This window comes from Pteropus vampyrus, unplaced genomic scaffold (assembly GCF_000151845.1).
Source record: "Pteropus vampyrus isolate Shadow unplaced genomic scaffold, Pvam_2.0 Scaffold3, whole genome shotgun sequence".
In the NCBI taxonomy this organism is placed as follows: domain Eukaryota; kingdom Metazoa; phylum Chordata; class Mammalia; order Chiroptera; family Pteropodidae; genus Pteropus; species Pteropus vampyrus.
In genome coordinates this window covers 3,223,190-3,243,091 of record NW_011888784.1, presented here as the reverse complement: position 1 = coordinate 3,243,091, position 19,902 = coordinate 3,223,190, and the positions used below count along the sequence as shown (strand labels likewise).

General features: G+C 44.6%; 1 protein-coding gene across 1 annotated transcript in view; it reads right to left on the bottom strand.

The window, feature by feature from the left end:
* The window catches only part of MYO5B (myosin VB), a 256,918-nt gene extending 245,336 nt beyond the window's left edge, over nt 1-11,582 (bottom strand). Inside the window, exon 1 of the mRNA XM_023532044.1 lies at nt 11,556-11,582. Within this exon, the coding sequence (XP_023387812.1) occupies nt 11,556-11,567 (12 nt within the window). The 5' untranslated portion in view covers nt 11,568-11,582. The remainder of the gene's footprint in view (nt 1-11,555) is intronic.
* Nucleotides 11,583-19,902: the final 8,320 nt, after the last annotated feature.

Genomic DNA, 19,902 nt, shown 5'->3' with positions numbered 1-19,902 from the left:
GGTATTATCTTCATTTTACAGATGAGTAAACTGAGGCACTGATATAAGAAGGAAAAGGTGGTAGAATGTGGCTTTCTTTTTAAAAACATCATGTTATTATAATACTGAATTTTATGACAATACTAGTCACTGTCACCAGGTCGGGCCTGCTGTCCACATTCCGACAGAGGGGAGGAGGCAGTCTGGGCATCAGAAGGGAGGAAGGGAAGTGTGCCAAACACTATCTTTTACATTTTACTGATGGGCACTTACGACTACGGAATCCATATCCGTGGAGATACTTTCCCCAAAACCTTAGTGTCCGCAGAAGGCATGACATTGTGACTGAAAAAAATATGTTCGGTAAGAATGAACGGCAATTGCTGTCATTTAGACCGAGAAACAGTCTTCTGACTGCAGCACGCATTTCATGAGCACAAACCAAGGGGGAAAGGGGAGGCAGGAGAAACACAAAGAACATTAGAGATGCAGAAACTCCTCCACCGTAAAGGTCAGTGCCGTGTGGGAACGGGCGTGCTGACCAGTCAGGCTGCTGCCCCCCCAGACTACACAGGGGTTCAGTGCGGGCCTCACTGTGAGGGCAGAAGACCTGATGTCAGGCCCCTGTCCTTCCATTTTCATTTCCTACGCCCCCTGAGGCCCAGATTCCGCATTTGTAAACAGGGATCCTAGTACACTGGAGTATCACCTCAGAGGATAATCACAGAGATTGAGTAATATGTTTAAAAGCAATTAATAAAAAGCCTAACACAGAATATGTGCTTTATAGGCATTAACTATTATTATTGTTAAATCCGGGATGAGACTTTGGATGACTGAGATCACAAAATATCTATGAAGGACCATTTATTACATTTCCAAATTATCACAGACTGATGCTTTTGGAAAATACAATAAAAATTAATCGCTAGAAAAATCACATGCTCGAATGTCACAGCAACATCAAATTGCCTAACTTCTAGGCACCTTCCAAAGCTGCACTAACTCTTCCAGGTCACCAAGGTAACACTTAGAAAGGCTCATCATGTGAAAAGTACCCAAACAATCCTCAAAGAGCCCAGAGGGGCAGCCTGGCTTCTGAGGGCAGCTGGCTTCTAATTAAGGGGTAACTGAGGCCTTGGGGAGAATCAGGTTTATGTAATAAGGTTACATAACCCGTTCCCAATTCAAACATTTGTCTGAGCTGGGCAAGCATGTTCAAGTGTCAGCTGACTCCTTCAGAAGCCTCAACTCGCACTGCCTTAGACGGAACTTAGCAAAGAGACAAAGGACCAGAGCAGAGATGAGGGCTCGTCCTTCTACTTGAGGGTCAGTGCCATGGCATCTGGGAGCAAACATGCAATGGCTGCGGAAGGGTGGGAGGCGCTGGGGAGACCAACAATGCTGGCCTTAGGTCAACGAGTGGAGCATGTGGCTGGGTGGCTAACTCCTCAGTGAAGCCTCAGCATCAGAGAAAATACACATGGTTACCTGCCTGCCACCTTCCCTCACACAGGAGGCTCCTGGTCGCTCCACGGAGCATGCTGAAAATCACAGATGGAACAGAGAAAGAACTGGAAAACCAGAGGCCTGGGTTCTGCTCTGGGCTCCACCGCTAATGAGGGGGTTGCCCTCAGGTGAGCCACTCTCCTACTCTGAGCCCCCAACTCCTCACCAGTACAGACGAGAAAGCTGAAACCCGTCAGGACCCCTTCTGACTCCATGATCTGCTGGCCCGCAGTCTGTGCTTGCCAGTCATTTACACCTGACTCCATAACTTGTGCCTTTGTCCGCTGCTCCAACATATCCACCCTGTCAGTGACAACAGCTCTCCACTGATCCTGATCCTCAAGGTGGGGTAACAGCCTGAACTGCTTGCTCTCACTGCATCTCGGCTCCTCACATACACTGCAGGCTTCTCCCTCCCTCCCGCCTCTTCCCCACACTCCTCAGACAAGAGCAGGCCCTTGGCTAATCTTCAAAAAATGTCTGTGGAATTGAGTCTGAAGGCTAGACTCGATTAGCCTTACGTAAGGGAAGTTGATAGTTATGTAACTCCGTCCCTTCAAAGAGAACTTCCATTTCCCATTTATCAAATATGTATTGAGTACCTACCACGGCCAGGCCCTTTGCCAGGCTCTAAAGAGACAGTGGTGAAGAAATGTTGCACCTGTCCTCACAGAGCTTGTGGGTGTACCACTGAAGCTCATTAAGTCCACTTAGGATAGGAGTCTGATCATTAGTATGGCTTTGAAATCTTACAGACATTCTAGAACCACTAAATAGACGAATATTTAAATACCCATTATCAGATTATCTGCTCTGAACACATTGAGGGATGTTTAAAAGTGAATAGATTTTCCAGTGAGGATTCTGTGTATACAAAGGGGTTGTATTGTGTGAGGTTTGGTGGGTGGGGGGGTTACTTTTTAAAGATAGTGGTTACCTACTTCCCTCCTACTTTTGAAAAAACAGGCTTGGAACATTTCCAGCTACAATTATTCTGAAATAATAAGAGACCAAAAAAAAAAAAAAGCAACATCGTTACTCCTATCTCCTACCTACTCCCTACCCAGCTCCTCCACCTCTCCAGGTCTTAGACTGTAAAGTACAGTGACTTTCCTAATAAGTGGGCTAAGGTTTTCCTAGAAGAAGATTTAAAGTGGATCAAACAAATTTAGGAAAAATTGAGAGTCCAGGACAGAATACTAAGAATAATCACACCATACATCCCTGTGGTCACAAGAGACCAAAGTTCTCAGCTACAGGACGCACAGCAGTTACTATCACTCCATGAAAGACGTGGTCACCTCTCTGTCACTCTCAGTCCCCTGGGAACACATGGAGCGCTGCATCCCCAGCAGACTGCTCTCTGCTGTATGGATGGGGTACTTCAGGAGCAGAGTGTCCTTTACAATTTGTCTTCTAATCAACAGCCATCATCTAAGTGTCCTACAGTCAGTCATTAGAAGTTCACTGTTACTAAATGAATAAATGGGGAACAGGATGCTTGTTTCCCAGATCCAAAAGAGGACAGCTCAGACATGAGTTAAGAAGCAGTTCTGCCAATGAAGGACATAAGCCTGATTTCACTGACCCAAACTGAAATCTGTCACTTCTGCAGCAGAAACAGACCATTCACTGAGTGGCATTTACTGAGCTCACCAATGTGTAAAAGTGCTCAGCTGATGTGGTGGGACACAGAAAAGCAGGACAGTGCCTGACCTCAGGGAGCTTGACCTTCACTCTGCTTAAGGCAGTTCTCAGAGTGTTGTCCCTGGATCTGAAGCTCATCCTCACCCAGGAGCTTGTTAGAAATGCACATTCTCAGGCCCCATGCTAGACCAGCTGAATCAGAAGCTTCAAGGGTGGATCTTGGGAATCTGTTTAAGAAGCCCTCCACATGATTCTGATATACACCAAAGTCTGAGAACCACTGAGGTATAAAAAACAGCACACCAAACCAACAACACAGAGCAGCAGTGTCTGTGACATCCTTTAGGTATGAACATGTTTCATACGTGAGCCACTCATACCCAACCATTTGGCAACGACACACCTAGAAATGCTATAAGCATTTATTAAGTGCTATGAAATACAGCCAGCAACTGACATTTTGTTCTGAGGTAAGCCGACATTAGTCCTGTCCCCTTTGATAATAAGCAATCTCTGAATATTCATTCATATATTTGGTAATTCATTTCAAAAATGCAATTTGTCAAGACATGATTGAATATATTCTTTGGTCTCAATTTGGGAGTAAAAAAAGGAACTTAATGAGGATGATTATGACTAAGCAAGGAATATCAGCAAATTTCTACAAATAAGTCTAGAGAGGAAACCTCAGACTCCCATAAAAAAATGGCCTACCCAAGAATCCTAAGCTCTCTGGGCTTTTTCTTCAAGGCCCTTCCAAGAAGTTCCAGTATCCCACACCTTTACATAAACGCCCAAAGGCCTGGGACCACACTTCCAGTCCCATTCACAGACCGGAAGCAGCTCTCCATGATCTCTGAGCACAGGACAAGATATAGCTCCAGAAGACATCACTTATGCCACCCGAAAAAGAATTTTGGATTATATAATTCTACACACCATACCATTGCCCCTTTCTCCCTGGGAGGCTAGATTTCTCCCTCTCTAGAACCAAAACCTATAATCTACAAAATGGGAGCATTAGCAATACCTACTTGCTCCTGAAATGCTCTGCAAAGCCCAGAAAAGAATAAATGCATTAAGAAAACAGGACCATTATTCTCTGTCTGCAGGCCTCGGCACCGCCCAGCAGAGCAGCAGGGAAAGGAAAAGCTACACTCGGCAAATGCTCAAAGAGCTTCCCAGCTTCAGCTCATAAATGGAAATGATTTTGTTACTAAAAACATCCCTCCCTCTTTCGGACCCCTCCCTGCCTCGGGCCTGAGCCCACAGAACAGGTCTCTCCAGCTTATATAATAATATCCCCACCACGTGTCACACCACGCCTTGCATCCAAGGGGCTCACAATCTAGCACTGTATAGTAACCACTCACTATACAAAAGAAGCAAAAATTAGTGCAGGGCGGTCCAGCCCCTCCCTGCTACCGTGCTCCTGCACTGCCAGGTTTCACATGGAGATGAAAGGAAGAAAAGGATAATGGGCTCAAGCGGGGGACAGCCATACATTACCGCAGGCTTAAGGAAAATGGCCTTTTTATTACCGCCTCAGCCTCCCACACTCAGTAACAATCAAGAAAATGTTTGTCAAATGATTCCAACTCAGAAGGATACAACCAACTTTTTTTTTTTCTTTTTAAATGCTGAGGTCAGCTAGGGATGACCAACTATCCTGGTTTGCCTGGGACAACAGATTCCAGTCTGCTGCTACTAGAAAACAAATCTGCAGATAGGACCGCATGCTTCCAATCTGATTCCCAATAAAAGTCTCAGGAAAGGGTCATCACAGACTTTAGTAACTTAAAATAAATGTCTCTTGGGATGAGGAGCACTCAACTCAAAGATAGGAGCCTGGGCCAGTGGTTCACATTAACGCCAGTGTTTGAGAACCTCCGGGAAGGCCAAATGACCCCTGAGATCTGGACTGGACCCATGCATTTACATTTCTAACAAGCTCCCAGGTGCCACTGAGGTTGCTGGTCACAGACCACACTAGGTGTCATAATGGCCTAAGCTACAGCTCATCCATTTACTGACAAAGCTGGAGTCCACTACGGACTTCCCTGGGAAGCCACTGACCGCTCTGGCCTTGCTTCTTCACCTACAAAATGTCAATGATCCCTAAGTTCTCCACAAATGCCAGGCTCCCAGAAAAGTTTCTCTAATTATAGCATGCAGAATAGTCACCTGGAAGGCTTATTAGAACAGATTGCTAGGTTCCTCCCACTTATTCTAATTTGACAGTTCTGAGGCCAGCCCAGGAAACTGGACTCTAACAGGCTCCCACTGAGGAGACAGCTGAGTAGTGCTGTTCTCCAACCTGGGAGGGCCCTTGGACAGTATTTATACCGACTGTGAATACAGAGCCAAGTAGTAATTATGCTACAGGCTTTTCATATCTTTCAGCTTAATATTTTTTTAATCTTCAACAAATTCTATTTTCTCTCCTCACTCATTACACCAACAGCTGCATATCGTCTCCCTGAACTTTTTGTCTGTGGACTCAGAGATTGCTGTCGCTGCAAACAGAGTAATCTCATGGGCCGGAGAAGTTTTCTGCTCAATGGTCCACCCAGTTCACGTGACAGGGTCATAGAGAAACTCAGGCGGAAAGGACACTCTCTATACTTTAAAGATGAGAAAAGATTGAGATTCAGTGGCTTACATGAAGTTCCAGAGTCAGTGAGCGGAAAGAATTCATTCCCTTGATCTCCAGCTCAAGTACCTATACCTGTCTCCCTTTCCCCACTGAGGGAGGATGCATTAGAGGGAAAAAACCCAATATAAATCAACCCAAGTCGTTTGAGTCCTGATCTTTTTCAAGTACTTCTCCTAGCACACCTTAGAAAACGAAAAGAAAATAGGATTAGCTAGAGGGGATCTTGCCAACAAAGGAAAAAAATGTAGTCTGCTTTGATAGCTTCTAATAGGTACAAATATTTTAAATGAGCTAGTTAGCTGGACCATAGTGGCCTATGAAGAGGAGGGTTGGGAGGGGCAGCCTTCTTCTCATGGTTCTAAAGTTGAATGATGGGTCTGCCAAGAACATTATTCTTAATGTTCATGGAGCATGCAAAGGGGTATCAAACAAGAAGCACCACTGTGTACCCCACAAACGGAATACTGTATATGTGTATACATTTGCTAAATTTCTTAAATATTTAAGCAATCCACGTCGACTTTCATGATCTACAGAGATGGAACCAGGACTCAATGAGATGTATTTTTCATTTTAATTTCCCTGTGGGGACACAGCACTATGTCTGAAACTGGTCTGCTTCCCAACCTTCACAGTCAGCATTCCTCTTTAGTATTTTGAGTCTAAATGCAGAGAGACTCCAGAGGTTTGCAGGCTAGGTCTGCTTGAGACAGGCCTCCTACAGAGCCCACGCCCCCAGGTCACATGGCCTCCAACCCAGAAACATTCTACCCTCGGCCAAGAAGACCACATCTAGGTTTCTAGAGTCTGTTTCCTGAAACCCTTCCTTGACTCACTAAAGGCAGCAGGAAAGAGACACCTCACTTCTCAGGGCTGCACTGGTCTGCTGCTGGGACCCACAGCACCCACTGGGTGAGGTCCCAGTGGTCACCTCTTAAGGAAGCACTTCTGGAACGAGAGGTGTCCAAGCTGCCAGGAGCACTGTTTCTGCCCGCCCGGGTGACCTGGCAGTACTCCTGAGCCAGCCCTGGCCCTCCCATAAGTGAGCTGCCTGACGTGACAGGTCACATCACATCTGCACCTTCAATGAAAAGCAGGTGATAAATCCCGCCTGGCCTGGGGAGGGAGGATGCTTTTTTGCCAGGGTAAGGGGCTATCCCTGTTTGGGGGGCAGCCTATCTTGCTAGTTTGCACCTCAAGTTTGGTCCACCTTCAGAAGAGTAGTTGATGAGACGGCTACCACTTTCTGGATAGCTAGCTGGGAGATGGAGAAAATATACCCATGTCCTGTTTAAAAGCCTTCCCACGTTCCGAGAGTTTTTAGGCCAGACTTGGCAACTAAGGATCTCTTCTGCCCACCTCCAACCTGCCCTGCAGCCCAGCAGGTCCAGCAACTTCCTGGCAATTTAGTTGTACTTTCTCTTCCCTGGGCTTCTGTATACACCACTCCTCGGACCTGAAATATTTTCTACCTACCATGGCTTTCAGATCCTAGGCCTAGTCTGAGCCACTCCTCCACAAAGCCTGGCTTCTTGAGAGTTTTTTCCCTTTCCATCCCTCCAAGTGCCTTCACGAAGCCTTCTCTGAACGCCCCCAGCGGCACTGTGAGACCCCTTGTGTACACACATGGCCTTTATTTTACAGTTTGCATATCTGTCCCCTTTTCTAAGATTTTTAAGCATCTTAAAGCCTCAATTATTTCTTCATCCTCAGTGTCAATTAACAAAGTGGCTTAATGAACACTGTTAGAATGCATGAACTGATACTCCTATACAGTAAGATAATTGAGTTATAGTATCGATGACCTTTTTAAGAGTAAATGTCCAATGTTGGCATATCTCACACTAAACAAACTTGATGTGTGAAAATCAGATTTACCTTAAAGATATAAAGAGTCGTTATGTATGACAGGATTCACCAGAGGTCTATTTTTTAAATATCACGTTCCTATGCACTTAAAATAAAACTCAACCTGCTAAGTTTTCAGGAACTTACACTTAATTTAGTTCAGCCAACATTTCCTGAGAACCAACCATCACCTAAAGGAAGGTGTTCTTCAGAACTTACTGTAGTTGGGGCTTGTCCTACGTGCTTTCTCAACCTCATCATTCAATGTAATTACAAAGTCTCTACTTACTGGAGTCACTGGGATAAGAGAGAGACCATGCAACCCCCACACACCAGCAGGCAGTCCCTTCAGGAGCCGCCAGCCCAGGGATGCGCCAGCGGCTGAGGCCCTGACTCAGGGAGGTATCGAAATATAGCCCAGATTTCCAGAACCCCGAATTATCACCACCATCAGCCCTTTTTCATTACAATCTGTAAAGGCTTTGCTTTTGACTAAAATTTTGGAAAGAGACATCTTTTGTTTCTTTCTCCTACTTCCAAGATTCAAACTCCCTATGAAAGAACATGAGCTCTTTCTTGAGAGCATTTGGAGTCAGATGGGCAGCCCTGAATTGAACCCCAAAGCTGCTACTCAGCAGCTATGCAAACTTAAGCACACAATTTAGCCTCTCTAGGTCTGTTTCCTCATGTAAAAAGCAGGGTAATTTGGGAAATAAACATAATATGTGCAAAAAGCACTAGAACACCAGGCACAGAGGAAGTATTCGCTCAATGACAATTCTCATCACCAAACCACTTTTCTCTTGATCACACAAAATTCACTTTAAAAATAGTCTGCCCTAAGAGAAGTAAAAACGTGGTTCTTCCTTTCTTTGCTTAATTTAAAAACAGTTTGAAACTGCAAATCAAATTCACAACGACATACCACTTGCATCCACTAGGATGGCTAGAATCAAAAAAATTAAAACAAACGTTTGTAAAAATGTGAAGAAATCAGAACTCTCACACAACGCTGACTCGAATGTAAAATGGTGCAGAAAACGGCTTGGTGTGGCCTGAGAAAGTTGACACAGAAATACTTTACGATCCGACAATTCCCCTCCTGGGCATATCCCCAAGAGAATTGAAAACAGGTACTCAAATTCTTTTCCACGACTGTTCACAGCAGCACTATTCACGATAGCTGACACGGTGGAAACCACCCAAATGTCTATTAGCTGAGGAATGGAGAAACAAAATGCGGGAGATCCCTGGAATGGACTGTTAGTCAGCTACAAAAAGAAGTGAAGTTCTAATACATGCAACGATGTGGATGAACTTGTGAAACGTTAAGCTTTGTGAAAGCTCGACACAAAAGGTCACATACTGTATGATTCCATTTATATGAAATATCCAGAATAGGCAAATCCATAGAGACAGAAAGCAGATTAGTGGTTGCCAGGGTGAGCGAGGGGGAGAAGTGGGCACAGGGTCTCCCTTGCGGGTGATGGAAACATTTTGGAACTAGACAGAGGAGGTGGTTGCACAACACTGAGAATGTGCTGAATGCCTCTGAATTGTACACACTAAACTGGTCAACTGTATGTTATGTGAATTTCGCCTAATAATTTTTAAAAATGTTCGGACCCTACGAGAGATAAAAGATTTTCCATTTCCAAAGAGAAGGACACAAATGGTTGTCACTATCTGTTCAGTCATTCCTTAGATACCTATTGGAAGCCTGCTGTGTGCCAGGCACTGAGCTGAATACTGACTCTACCCTCAGATGTCTTACTGCCTAGTGGATCATTTGTATCATCAAATAGTGTTTGTTTGTGCACATATGCAACACACACACACCCCCCATCCACAAGAATATAATGTGGTTTTCCCCCAAAGCTCAGTCATCTGAGTAAATGCTAAGAGGCCCATGAACTGATTATAATCAAATAAGACCACTTCCATTAGTGTGTTACTTGTGATTTTTGTTCTACTTATTAATTTGAATTGTCATCTAAAAAAACCAGTAAAAAACACTCTAACCTATGATTATCATGAAATTTCCTTAGGTTCTGTATGCAAATAGCAGATATACCCTCTGACAACACTACCTACTTAAACTGGGTTTTGATAGTAAAGGTTCTAGCAACTGACAATTTTACCCTCAAAGTTTTACAGATTTCTTGGTAAAACTATAAGATTCCTTTTTAAGAGTTTTCCAGCACACGATGCTAAAACACGTTTTCATCAAGACATAACTTTAGTTAGACACTCATTTCCAAGGGAGACTGGTACACCTCATCCCATCATATGCCCTCAAGTCATGGGGTAGTGACATTTCCATTATGGAAGCCGTTGCCATGTTTTTTCTAATCAAGGGGATCACTTTGTAAATTATGTAAGTGTCTAACCATTATGCCTGAAACTAATATAAAAGAATATTGAATGTCAACTCTAATTGAAAAATAAAAGTTATTTTTAAAAGGCTTAGGGAAAGTGCGAATGTTTTTCTACCTCACCTCTATTTTTAAGTGAACATTAGATAGGAAAAGAAAAATCAAAGACTAGGACTACCACAGAACCAGAAATGCTTTGGAACCATAAGATACTGTATGTATGAACTGTGGAAAATCTCTACGCAAATCTCCAATCCAGAAGACGCATAAACCCATGAGTAAAGTGTCAAACCTTTATCAGTGTCCCTGAATCGAGAACTCCACATCACTGTGTGTTTGCTTTTGGCACATCCTTCCTGCCACTTGATAATTTTGAATAGTATACGATATTGTTTAAGGTAACTTCAATTGAAAGTATTTCAAGAATACCTATCTTGATAAACTGCAGACATCCAAATGAGAATGCGGAAGGTGTACTTTAATTTCCCCAGAGAGGACAGAGGCAACACTAGAAAGATTAATGAAGAGACTACAACCCTGGAAATCAGACTCAAATCAAGGACCAGATATGAGCAACTAGAAAAGGAGCTTTGAGAAACCAAGCCCCGCCTCCCCAGCCACCCATCACCCAGCTAGCTGCTCCCAGACCCCGGCTCTGAGGTTGGAGGGCCTTCCAAAGACCTGTCCCTTCTAAACTTTGGCCTGTACGGACAGTTATCAGGGATGTCCAACCATAAGGGTGGGGCTGGAGGGGGCCACAAAACCACTTTTACAGCTCTCCTGTCTCAAAGGGTGCTATGCCGTACACTTTTCTAAATAAACTGAAACTCTTACTCAAGGGATCCATCAAGATAAGTGAAGGCACCTAGAGTTTTTTTATTTAGCAAATATTTCTATGTACTATGTGCCAGGAACTGCTCTAAGAGCTTTACAATGACTAGATCATTTAATCTTCTAAACAACCCTATGATTATTCAGCATCCAGGTATACTCAAAGAACTAAAAGCAGGATTTCAAACAGATACTTTCATACCAATGTTCATAGAAGCTTTATTCACAATAGCCAAAAGGTGGACACAATCCAAATGCCCATTGGTACATGAATGGATAAACGGCACATGGTATATACATACAATGAAAAATTATTCAAACTTAAAAAGGACTTTCCAACACATGCTACAACATGGATCAACCTTGAAGAGACTATGCTAAAAGTAATAAACTAGAGATTTAAGGACAAATTATATATTCTTCTTACATGAAAGACCTGAAATAGGCAAATTCATAGAGAAAAGAAGAATAGTGGTTGCCAGGGTGAGGGAGAAAGGGGAATAGGGAGTCATTGTTTAATGGGTTCAGGGTTTCAGTTTGGGAAGATGCAAATTTCTAGAGATAGACAGTGGTGATAACTGCCCAACAATGTGAATGTACTTAATGCCACAGTCCTATACATTGAAAAATGGTTAAGATAGTAAATTATTGTGTAGTTTACCACAATAAAAACAAACAAACAAAAAAAGAACAACTCTATTAGGTCTTACTGTAATGCTCATTTTCCAGATGTGGGTCTCTGGCCGGATGCCACACTGGGCACTACGGACACAGCAGTAAACACAACAGCCTCTGCTCCTGCTCTGACAGAGCTTACAGTCCACTGGGAGATGGACTCCAGTGATCATTTAATTACAATTGAGGCCAGGCCACAAGGTGAAGACCTGAGCTAAGTGTGTAAATTGGAGGGCAACTAGAGGGGAGACTGTCTGGGAAGCAGCAAAATCCTGAGTTGTCTGAAATGTCTGTAATGAATCCAACGTGTCACTCTGGTGAGCAAAGGCACTGACAAGTCAAGAGCTGCTTCACACATTCCTGCTCTCAACTCATTCGTGGCCAAGCCCTGGGCAGACAGCATTAAGCATTAATCACCTCCAGGACCTGCTCGAATGGGTCTCAAAACAGTCGCAGAGCTCGCCAAGCTTCCGAGGCCTTCCACACACTCTTGAAGCATGTGACAGTGGTGAGGAGTGTGCACTGTGCAACCAGACTTCCTGGGTGAGAAGCTCCACCCTGCTGCTCCCTGGCTTTATAACTCTGAGCAAGTTATTAAATTTCTCTGGACCTCAGTCCCTTGACTGAAAAAAAAAAAAGGTAATTTGTAGAGTTATAAAATTAAATAAGTTGCCATGTAAAATGTGTGTTAAGGACACTGTTTACCATATACAACAATAAAATTAGCTATTATTATCATTCATTATTATGTTATTCCAAGAGGCAGGTGGGGCAGAACAAACCATCTCCATTGAGAGACAGGAAATGGGGCCAAAAAAGAGCAAGTTGCTTGAGATTATGTAGCTAACTAGAGTCCGCTGCTCTCCCCACCACGCCATGAGACCTACAACAATCCAAAAGCATTTGATGAAAATTTCAAGGATCTCAACAACATTTGGACACCTACTATACACCAAATACAGGCTACTCCTTCTCAAGCTGCCTGTAACTGCAAGATCCCGGGGTGTCCAAACCCATCACTTTGGTCTGTAACCTCAGGAGCCAAGTTCAGTGTCTTCTGTTTCATCCATTGGGAAACTGAGCTAACATAACAAGCTTCTAGTGAGCACGTCTCACAGGATCCAGCACTCTACCCCATGGGGGAGACAAAAGTGGTAGAAATGATGGTATCTGTCCTTCAAACCTGGTACAAGAGGCAAAAGGTGCTTCACAAAAATCATTAGAGAACAGTGGAGAGGTAGGTGCCATTAAATGCTAAGCTCTGGTGAAGTCGACAAGAGTAAGAGGAATCCAGCTAGGTTCAGTCACGGGTCAGTCGATGTAGTGAGGAAAAACATGAAGCAAATGGGATTTAAATGGGACTTTAGGGATCGCTGCCCGTGATCATGTTATTTGTTTACTTGACCAGGTCACAGGGCACCCAGATATTTGGTCGAACATTATTCTGGTGTGTCTGTGAGTATGTTTTTGGATAGATTAAAAATTGGTAGACTAAGTAAAGCAAATTCTTCTCCCTAATGTGGGTGGGCCGTATCCAATCAGTTGAAGTCTTGAATAGGACAAAAAAGCCAAGTAAGAATTTCTTCTGCATGCCTGCCTTCGGGCTGGAGCATCTGTTTTTCCCGGGTCTTGGTTTCAAACTGAATCAGCTGCCTCTTCCTGGGTCTGAGTCTGCCGACTTTAGGACCAGAATGTCCACCATTGGCTCTCCTGGTTCTCGGGCCTCTGTACTCAGACTGGAACTGTCCACCAGCTCTCCTGGGTCTCCGGCTTACAGACAGGAGACCATGAGACTGCTCAGCCTCCACAATCACATGGATCAATTACACACACACACACACCCGGTTCTATTTCTCTGGAGAACCCAGGCTAACACATTACCATTGACTTGGCAAAGAAGGAGGGGAAAGAAAGTTCCCACAAGTCCAAGTAACAGAATGAAAAGAGGCAAGAAGGTTGGAGCAAATGATTAAGGAAGTCCAGGAGAAAGTGGTTTTGAAGGGGGAAGAGGGCAGCCCGAGGAATGAGGACTGTGAGGTAGACCAGGTAATCTCCAGGCAGTCGGTGGACTCTGAATGTGACCCTCCACGCAGACAGATAGGATGCTTGTGATCTTGTGAATCACAAAAGCAGAACTTTAGGAAAGGGGAATCCTGCATGGATGAGAGTAGAAAAGGCTGGAGCAAAATGGCTACTGCATTTGTGCAGGTGGAGGACACTGGTGTGTGTGCGTGTGTGATGGTGGTACAGGGCACACTGATAGGAAAGCTTTGCTCCTTTGAGAGAAGACTTACATTCCCTGTGACTTAATCAGCAGCTCGGGGAGCAGTTCAACACCCTGCTCAGGTGCAAAGGCCAAAATCCCAGAGAGAAGGCCACCTTCTGAGAATCAAAGATCATTTCACACCTCCTAAGTCCCAAGCTTAAGCTGTCTGGCCTCAGTGTCAAATGGGGAACCACCATGCTGTTAACCTCAGAGAAGGACTGCGAGGATGAAATGTGAAATGTAAAGGAACATTAAAGCAGGAAGTGGCACAGTGAGAAGGGAGGCACCAGTGGGAAACTGCCCTGGAGTGAAATCTAAGTACCATAGCGGCCTGCAGTCCACCAGAAAAACGGACCTTTTATTGGCAAAACCTGCATAGGATCACCTCCATAAAACATACTCATGGCCTAATCAAAGTTACAGAAAAACAATTTGCTAAATCTCAGCATTGAATCACTACCAAACAAACACCCTTACCTTCCATATTAACCTCAGGGATGTCATAGCCAGCTCAGCCATGATTACGTGGCAGGGAACACTCAGTGAAGCTCAAGGACACGCCTAGGTCTTACCCTGTGGTGGTGGAGCTGGAGGCGTAGACAGCAGAACTCTGGAGAAGGCAAGGACCTCCAAGTAAAACAGTTGCTGCATTAGAACCCCTCGGTTGCAAGCACCGCCTGTGACAGCACACTCACTGCAAACCCAGGGCATTCCCTTCCACTCCAGGGAACGGTCATGGGCAAGATTCTGCACTATGTGAATTGTGTCATGCACAACCACTGTCACGAAGACACCATAAACGCTCCATGCCTGAACATGAAAGGAAACAAGACATATCAAGCTCTGAGTAAACAGAAAACTCAAATTACTGGAGCTATTATCCTCCAGTCAACTTTGAGAAAGCGGACAAATGATGAACAAGCAGATTAATATTAGAGAGGTAAGCATCACAGCTATAGTTAAAGAGCTCACCATGTGTGAGGTCCTGTTCCCTAGTGCCTCTCACATATTAACTCCTTTAATTCTCACAGCCCTCTTAGATATCGTCTCCCTTTCACAGACGAGGAAACTGAAGCACGAGGAAGTGAAGGAAGTTGCCCGGGGTCGCCAGTAAGAAGTGGAGCTGGGATGCAAACCCAGGCAGGAGTCTGGCTCCCAAATCTGTGCCCTTTAGAGTGCACCGAAGTACAGCCTAATATTCTCTACCTTTCACCTCTACAGAGCAAATAATGAGGCCACTAGTACGCGAGCCTCTGCCCAAAAAGAAACGTCAGAGGAGTGGCTTTGTTTTGTCTGACTCCTCCAAATTTTCCCAAATGAACGTGATATACTTCCTTCGGCACACTAACAAAAACCGAACCTAACCAATTTTTTTTCAAGGACCCAACTCCCCCTTCAAACCCCTACCAGGTGGCCCCCAGGACAGAGCTCTCCAGCCCACCTGAACACTCAGCATGTCCAGAGCAGCCTGTACAGAACTAGCTTGTCAAAAACAGAAAAACGCCCATGCAACCCCAGCAAGGCAGGCTGCCGAAAGCCTGGGCTGGAATCAGCTTTCAGCTGCTAGTGATCCGATTAAGAATGTTGGTTAATGCTGGGAGTACAATTAAAAATACATCAGCCCCAGCTGGAAAAAAAAAAAAACTCTCTTGTGACTTTTTCCAAGTTACTTAATAATATAAAAAGTTTTGTTGGTTAACTATTAGCCAGCAGAAGGAATTAGGACTTACAATTAAGTCTTTCTGAACGAGAGAAAAACTCCCCAGCTGGCCCACAGAATTTGATGGATGAGAGGGCTCATGCCTGAGAACACCCTTAGTGCCTCCAGGAGCGTATGGACAACCTCCGTAGTGTCTAGAAGTTACCCTAAGTGCCAGACACATTTCATTTTTGTGGTGGCTGCAGAAGACCTTACTATAAGCCCTGGCAAAGCTTCTTCAGAAGACAAGAATGAGAACCAACACTGTCCACCCAGCTGGTGGGCACTGACACAGAAATCAGAAAAATAAATCCACTGAGGGTGGCTTCTTTTCTATCGTGAACACTTTGGAGGGCTTTTCTGTCATCCCTCCCACACTACTGGTGAAAGTACTCTGTAGACCAGCTAGAAGAGGAGAACATATGAGCCAACAAAACCATCTATACAGGATGCCACCAGCCCTTCCCTGGACATTTTTCATCTGCTTATGTTTGCAAAAGACTATAAAGTTCCCATGGTGTGCTTTGCCAACACAAAACATTTCAGGAACCCTGAATGAATTCTCCATGAGGACTGAATGTAGCTGCCCTAGGACTTCAGGACTCTCCCTGGGCTCCTGGCCCACTCCATCGGCTTCTGGTGGATTCTGCAACCCTCCCTCTCTGCAGCCTTGGAACTCCAGGCAGCATTTATCCCAAGATGAGGGGTTGTGTGGCAGGAATAACTCTGGTCTGGCAATCAGGAACACTGGGCTTGGGCCCCAGCCACGGAGTTATGGGGCACACCTCTTCCTCCAACCTTTAATTTTTACAACTGTTGGACAAGAACCATGTTCTATTCAGGTCACAGGGCTTTTCGTGAAAACTAAATGAGCTGATGTATGTCATAACACCTTAAAAACATCAAAGCCCTATGCTGGCCAATATTAGTCATTAATTGCAATGAGTCATAAAATGAAATGCGATGAAACTTAGACCTGAAAGAGAGTCCTAATGCCAAAACCATTAATAAAACTCAGGAGGAGAGACTTAACAGGAGGTCACACTGAATGGCATCTAGTTCTCATCCTAAACAGGAGAGGAAGGAATCAGAGGGACATGTTTAGGGCCAACCTTTCCAGGGGGCTATAAGGAGCTCTAGGCACCATCCCTCTAAAGTGACACCTCACTCGGTGCCACCTTCACCAGCACACTCTCGGTGATGTCTAAAATGCTACTGTCAACATCTAACATTCTGAATAAAAAACTGATCTTGCGCCCACCTTTGGGTTACAGTCATGCTAAGAGCGTATTATCACCAATACCAAGGATCGAAGGCAAAACCAGGCCCTCTGCACTTGCCTGTGACACACCCATAAGACAGAGAAAGCATATGACGTATTTCTATTTAAAAAGTGTACTTAAAATTATAATGAAACATTATTATTTAATGACCCCCACTAAAATACAAATATTCCCTTAAATCATTATTACATGAAGGTATGATCAACCAATTTACACATTGATATTAACTAACTGATTAGGTCCTTTTCTAAAAGACACTCAGTCACTCAGCCTGGGGAATGGTGTCCTGCCTACCACACTGCCCCACAGGAAATCACCAGACCACAATTAAAAAGCAGTTGGAATGTACAGAATTGTTCCCAGATTCATCCTCTCCCAGCCTCCCGCTGGCCCCAGCCCACCTCCAGTCATGCTAACTTGGTTTACCTGCTCCTCCAGCCTGTGATGTGCTAATGGCCTCCTCCCTCCAGTATCCCCAGGAGTTTGAGCATTTCCTTGAGTTCTCATTGTTCCCCAACTCCCAGTGACAAGAACGGAAATAAGAATTCAGGGCAAGAATGCAAGACCATAAGAAAGACGGAAGATAGCACTGGTCCACGGGTCAACCTGGATCCAGTCTCAGCTCTGCTTGTAACCAGCTCTGTGACCTTCTGCAAGTCACTTCTCCTCCAGCTACAGTACCCTTATTTGTGTTGGCGGTGGGGGGAGGGGGAGGCGGAGGAGAAAGAACCATCAAGGTTCTTTCTAGCTCCAACATTACAGAATTTTTCACTTTCATCATCTTTTAAGTTCTTTCTAGGTTCCTCTTAATCTGCCCAATTGGGAGTAATTTTCCAGAGTCGACAATATCTTGTTCTACATATGTTTTTTCATAAATTCCTACAGGAGAAAAGTACGTCTAAGAATCAGTAGCAGGTCAGCCGTTAGAGAGGGTCGCTGTAGGGGCTCCTGCCAGCTCAAGAAATCTCTATAAATCCCTTTTGGAGACGATGCTCTGTGACCCCTAAATTCTGTGGTGGGGCTCACGGTGTGCACAGACACCGTGGATACATAGCAGCACATGAGAGCTCACCCCAAATAGTACTTCTCAGTCTTCTGTTTTTCCACCCCTGTCTTCGTTTTCACCACAAATTCCTTCTTTCCTCCTGGCTGAGAAAACCTGAATTGCTGAGGAAACTGTTCTGAAAATTCCATAGGACAATGGATACTCTCAGCCACTCCACTACTGGACTTCGGAGCAAACAAACTCCAGACATTTCCAAGAGGCATGTCCCCGCTTCATGGCAGCAGGTGACACTACTCTCGTCCTCCCTACGCCACACAGTCCCGAACCCCATATGCCACAAGCCACAAGTCCAAAGCCCTTAAACCCCCAGCCTGTTGATAGAGCAGTAAGCCTTAACCCTTCATGTCAACTTCGCTGCTCATAACAGCATTGTCTCATCACTCGCTGCCTGACATGTTCATCTGATCTATTCATCGAAATGTAAGCTTGAGCAACGAGACCTTTGTCCTTAAAATTCCCATGCAGTGCTGGGCAAGGACTGGTACTCTGTCCTGGAGGCCCAACTGGGTCTCAGCTCCCGTGACTCCTCTGTCCTGCTCCCTGCTTCTCCATCCTTCCACCCCTGTAGTCTCATGGGGGACCCTGATGGAGAAAGGAAAAGAACTTGGCTTTCCTCATTCGTATCAACTTAAGATAGAGCCCCAGGTCCCTCCTACCCTCACGTCCTTCTTCCCACCACTGTCTACTGACTAAAACAAAGTTTCATATATCACTATTTACAGCCGACTACTAAGTCCTAGAGTCGAAAAGAAAAGATTAAACAGCTTCTTTGGACCAGGGCTTGGACTGTTTTCCTGCAGGGACAAGTCAATGCCAGGTGAGGTTCACAGCTTGAGGTACACTCTCATGGGCACGTGCAGAGATGCAGCGAGTCCCAGCTACTGGTTCTAATGCTACCCCATTCACTCCCTCTCGAGAGAGCATCTAAAATGCACACGAGTGTAATGTTAAAGAGATGACACTGAATAAGATACGCAAACACACGTGCAGCAAAAGTTTGGCTCTATTAACTATTTCTGGAAAGAAACTACCCGATTCCTCACAATTGATCTCAAGATATCAACACCGAAAATCAGTATTTTCAAGCTTCAAACCTTCAACTCCCTGCCTATCATTGCCAGGCTTTAGCTACCAAAAAGAGACATTTCACTCCATTTAAGGACAGTTTGTACCATGATCCTTTGAATATATCAGAACTATAAGAGAGGCAGCCAAACCCCTATGGGAAATGGTCTTCAACCCCATCCAAAATCATAGTCCATGGGAAAGCAACAGGTGCTAAGCCCCCTGCCCCCCTGCCACCTCCTATGAACGCCCACCAAACAAGCCTCCTTTCTGACACTGGCCCCAAGCTCTTAAATACTGCTGTGGCACTTAGCACAGTGCTTTGCACTTCCTGGAGCTAATTATCATAATTATTACTATTCTTTGGTAGTAAGGTAACTGAGTGGTGCTTTAAAAGCATTTGTAACTCAAAAACCTATGAGGCAACCAGGCAATTTGAAAGCATTTAGCTGGATACTGAGATCAGTGCAAAAGCCTATTTATCACCATGACAGGAGGTGATAATGTGACATTTCACAAGTTTCAAAACAGCAGGGGAAAACCACCTCCCCTCTATTATTTGTAGCAATGCTGGACTTCCAATTCCAAACATGGTCTCTGCATGAACTATGAATCACTCTAATTATTCAGCAGGCTGAACACCAAACTAACCTCGGTCTACAATCAGATCTGTGCCTGAACTTTTTGTGATGAGAACATGCCTGGCTTCGGTACCTGAGAACATGCCTGGCTTCTGTACCTGCAGTCTTCCCCACCAGCACCATTTTCACCAACAAATAATAATCTGCAGAATTCTTTATTGAAAGGGGCTCCTGTTTCCACAGCGGGCACTGGCAAATATACCACATTTCCTGTTTTCTCCCTTTCCTGAGCATGCCAACACCTCCTTCTCCACTTAGGACTAAGTCAAGGACTGAATGTTTTCTCACAAAAATCAAAGACAGAAAATCATCCTCCAAACCACCACTTTTTCCTCTGCTGAAATAGTGTCTGCAGTGGTACT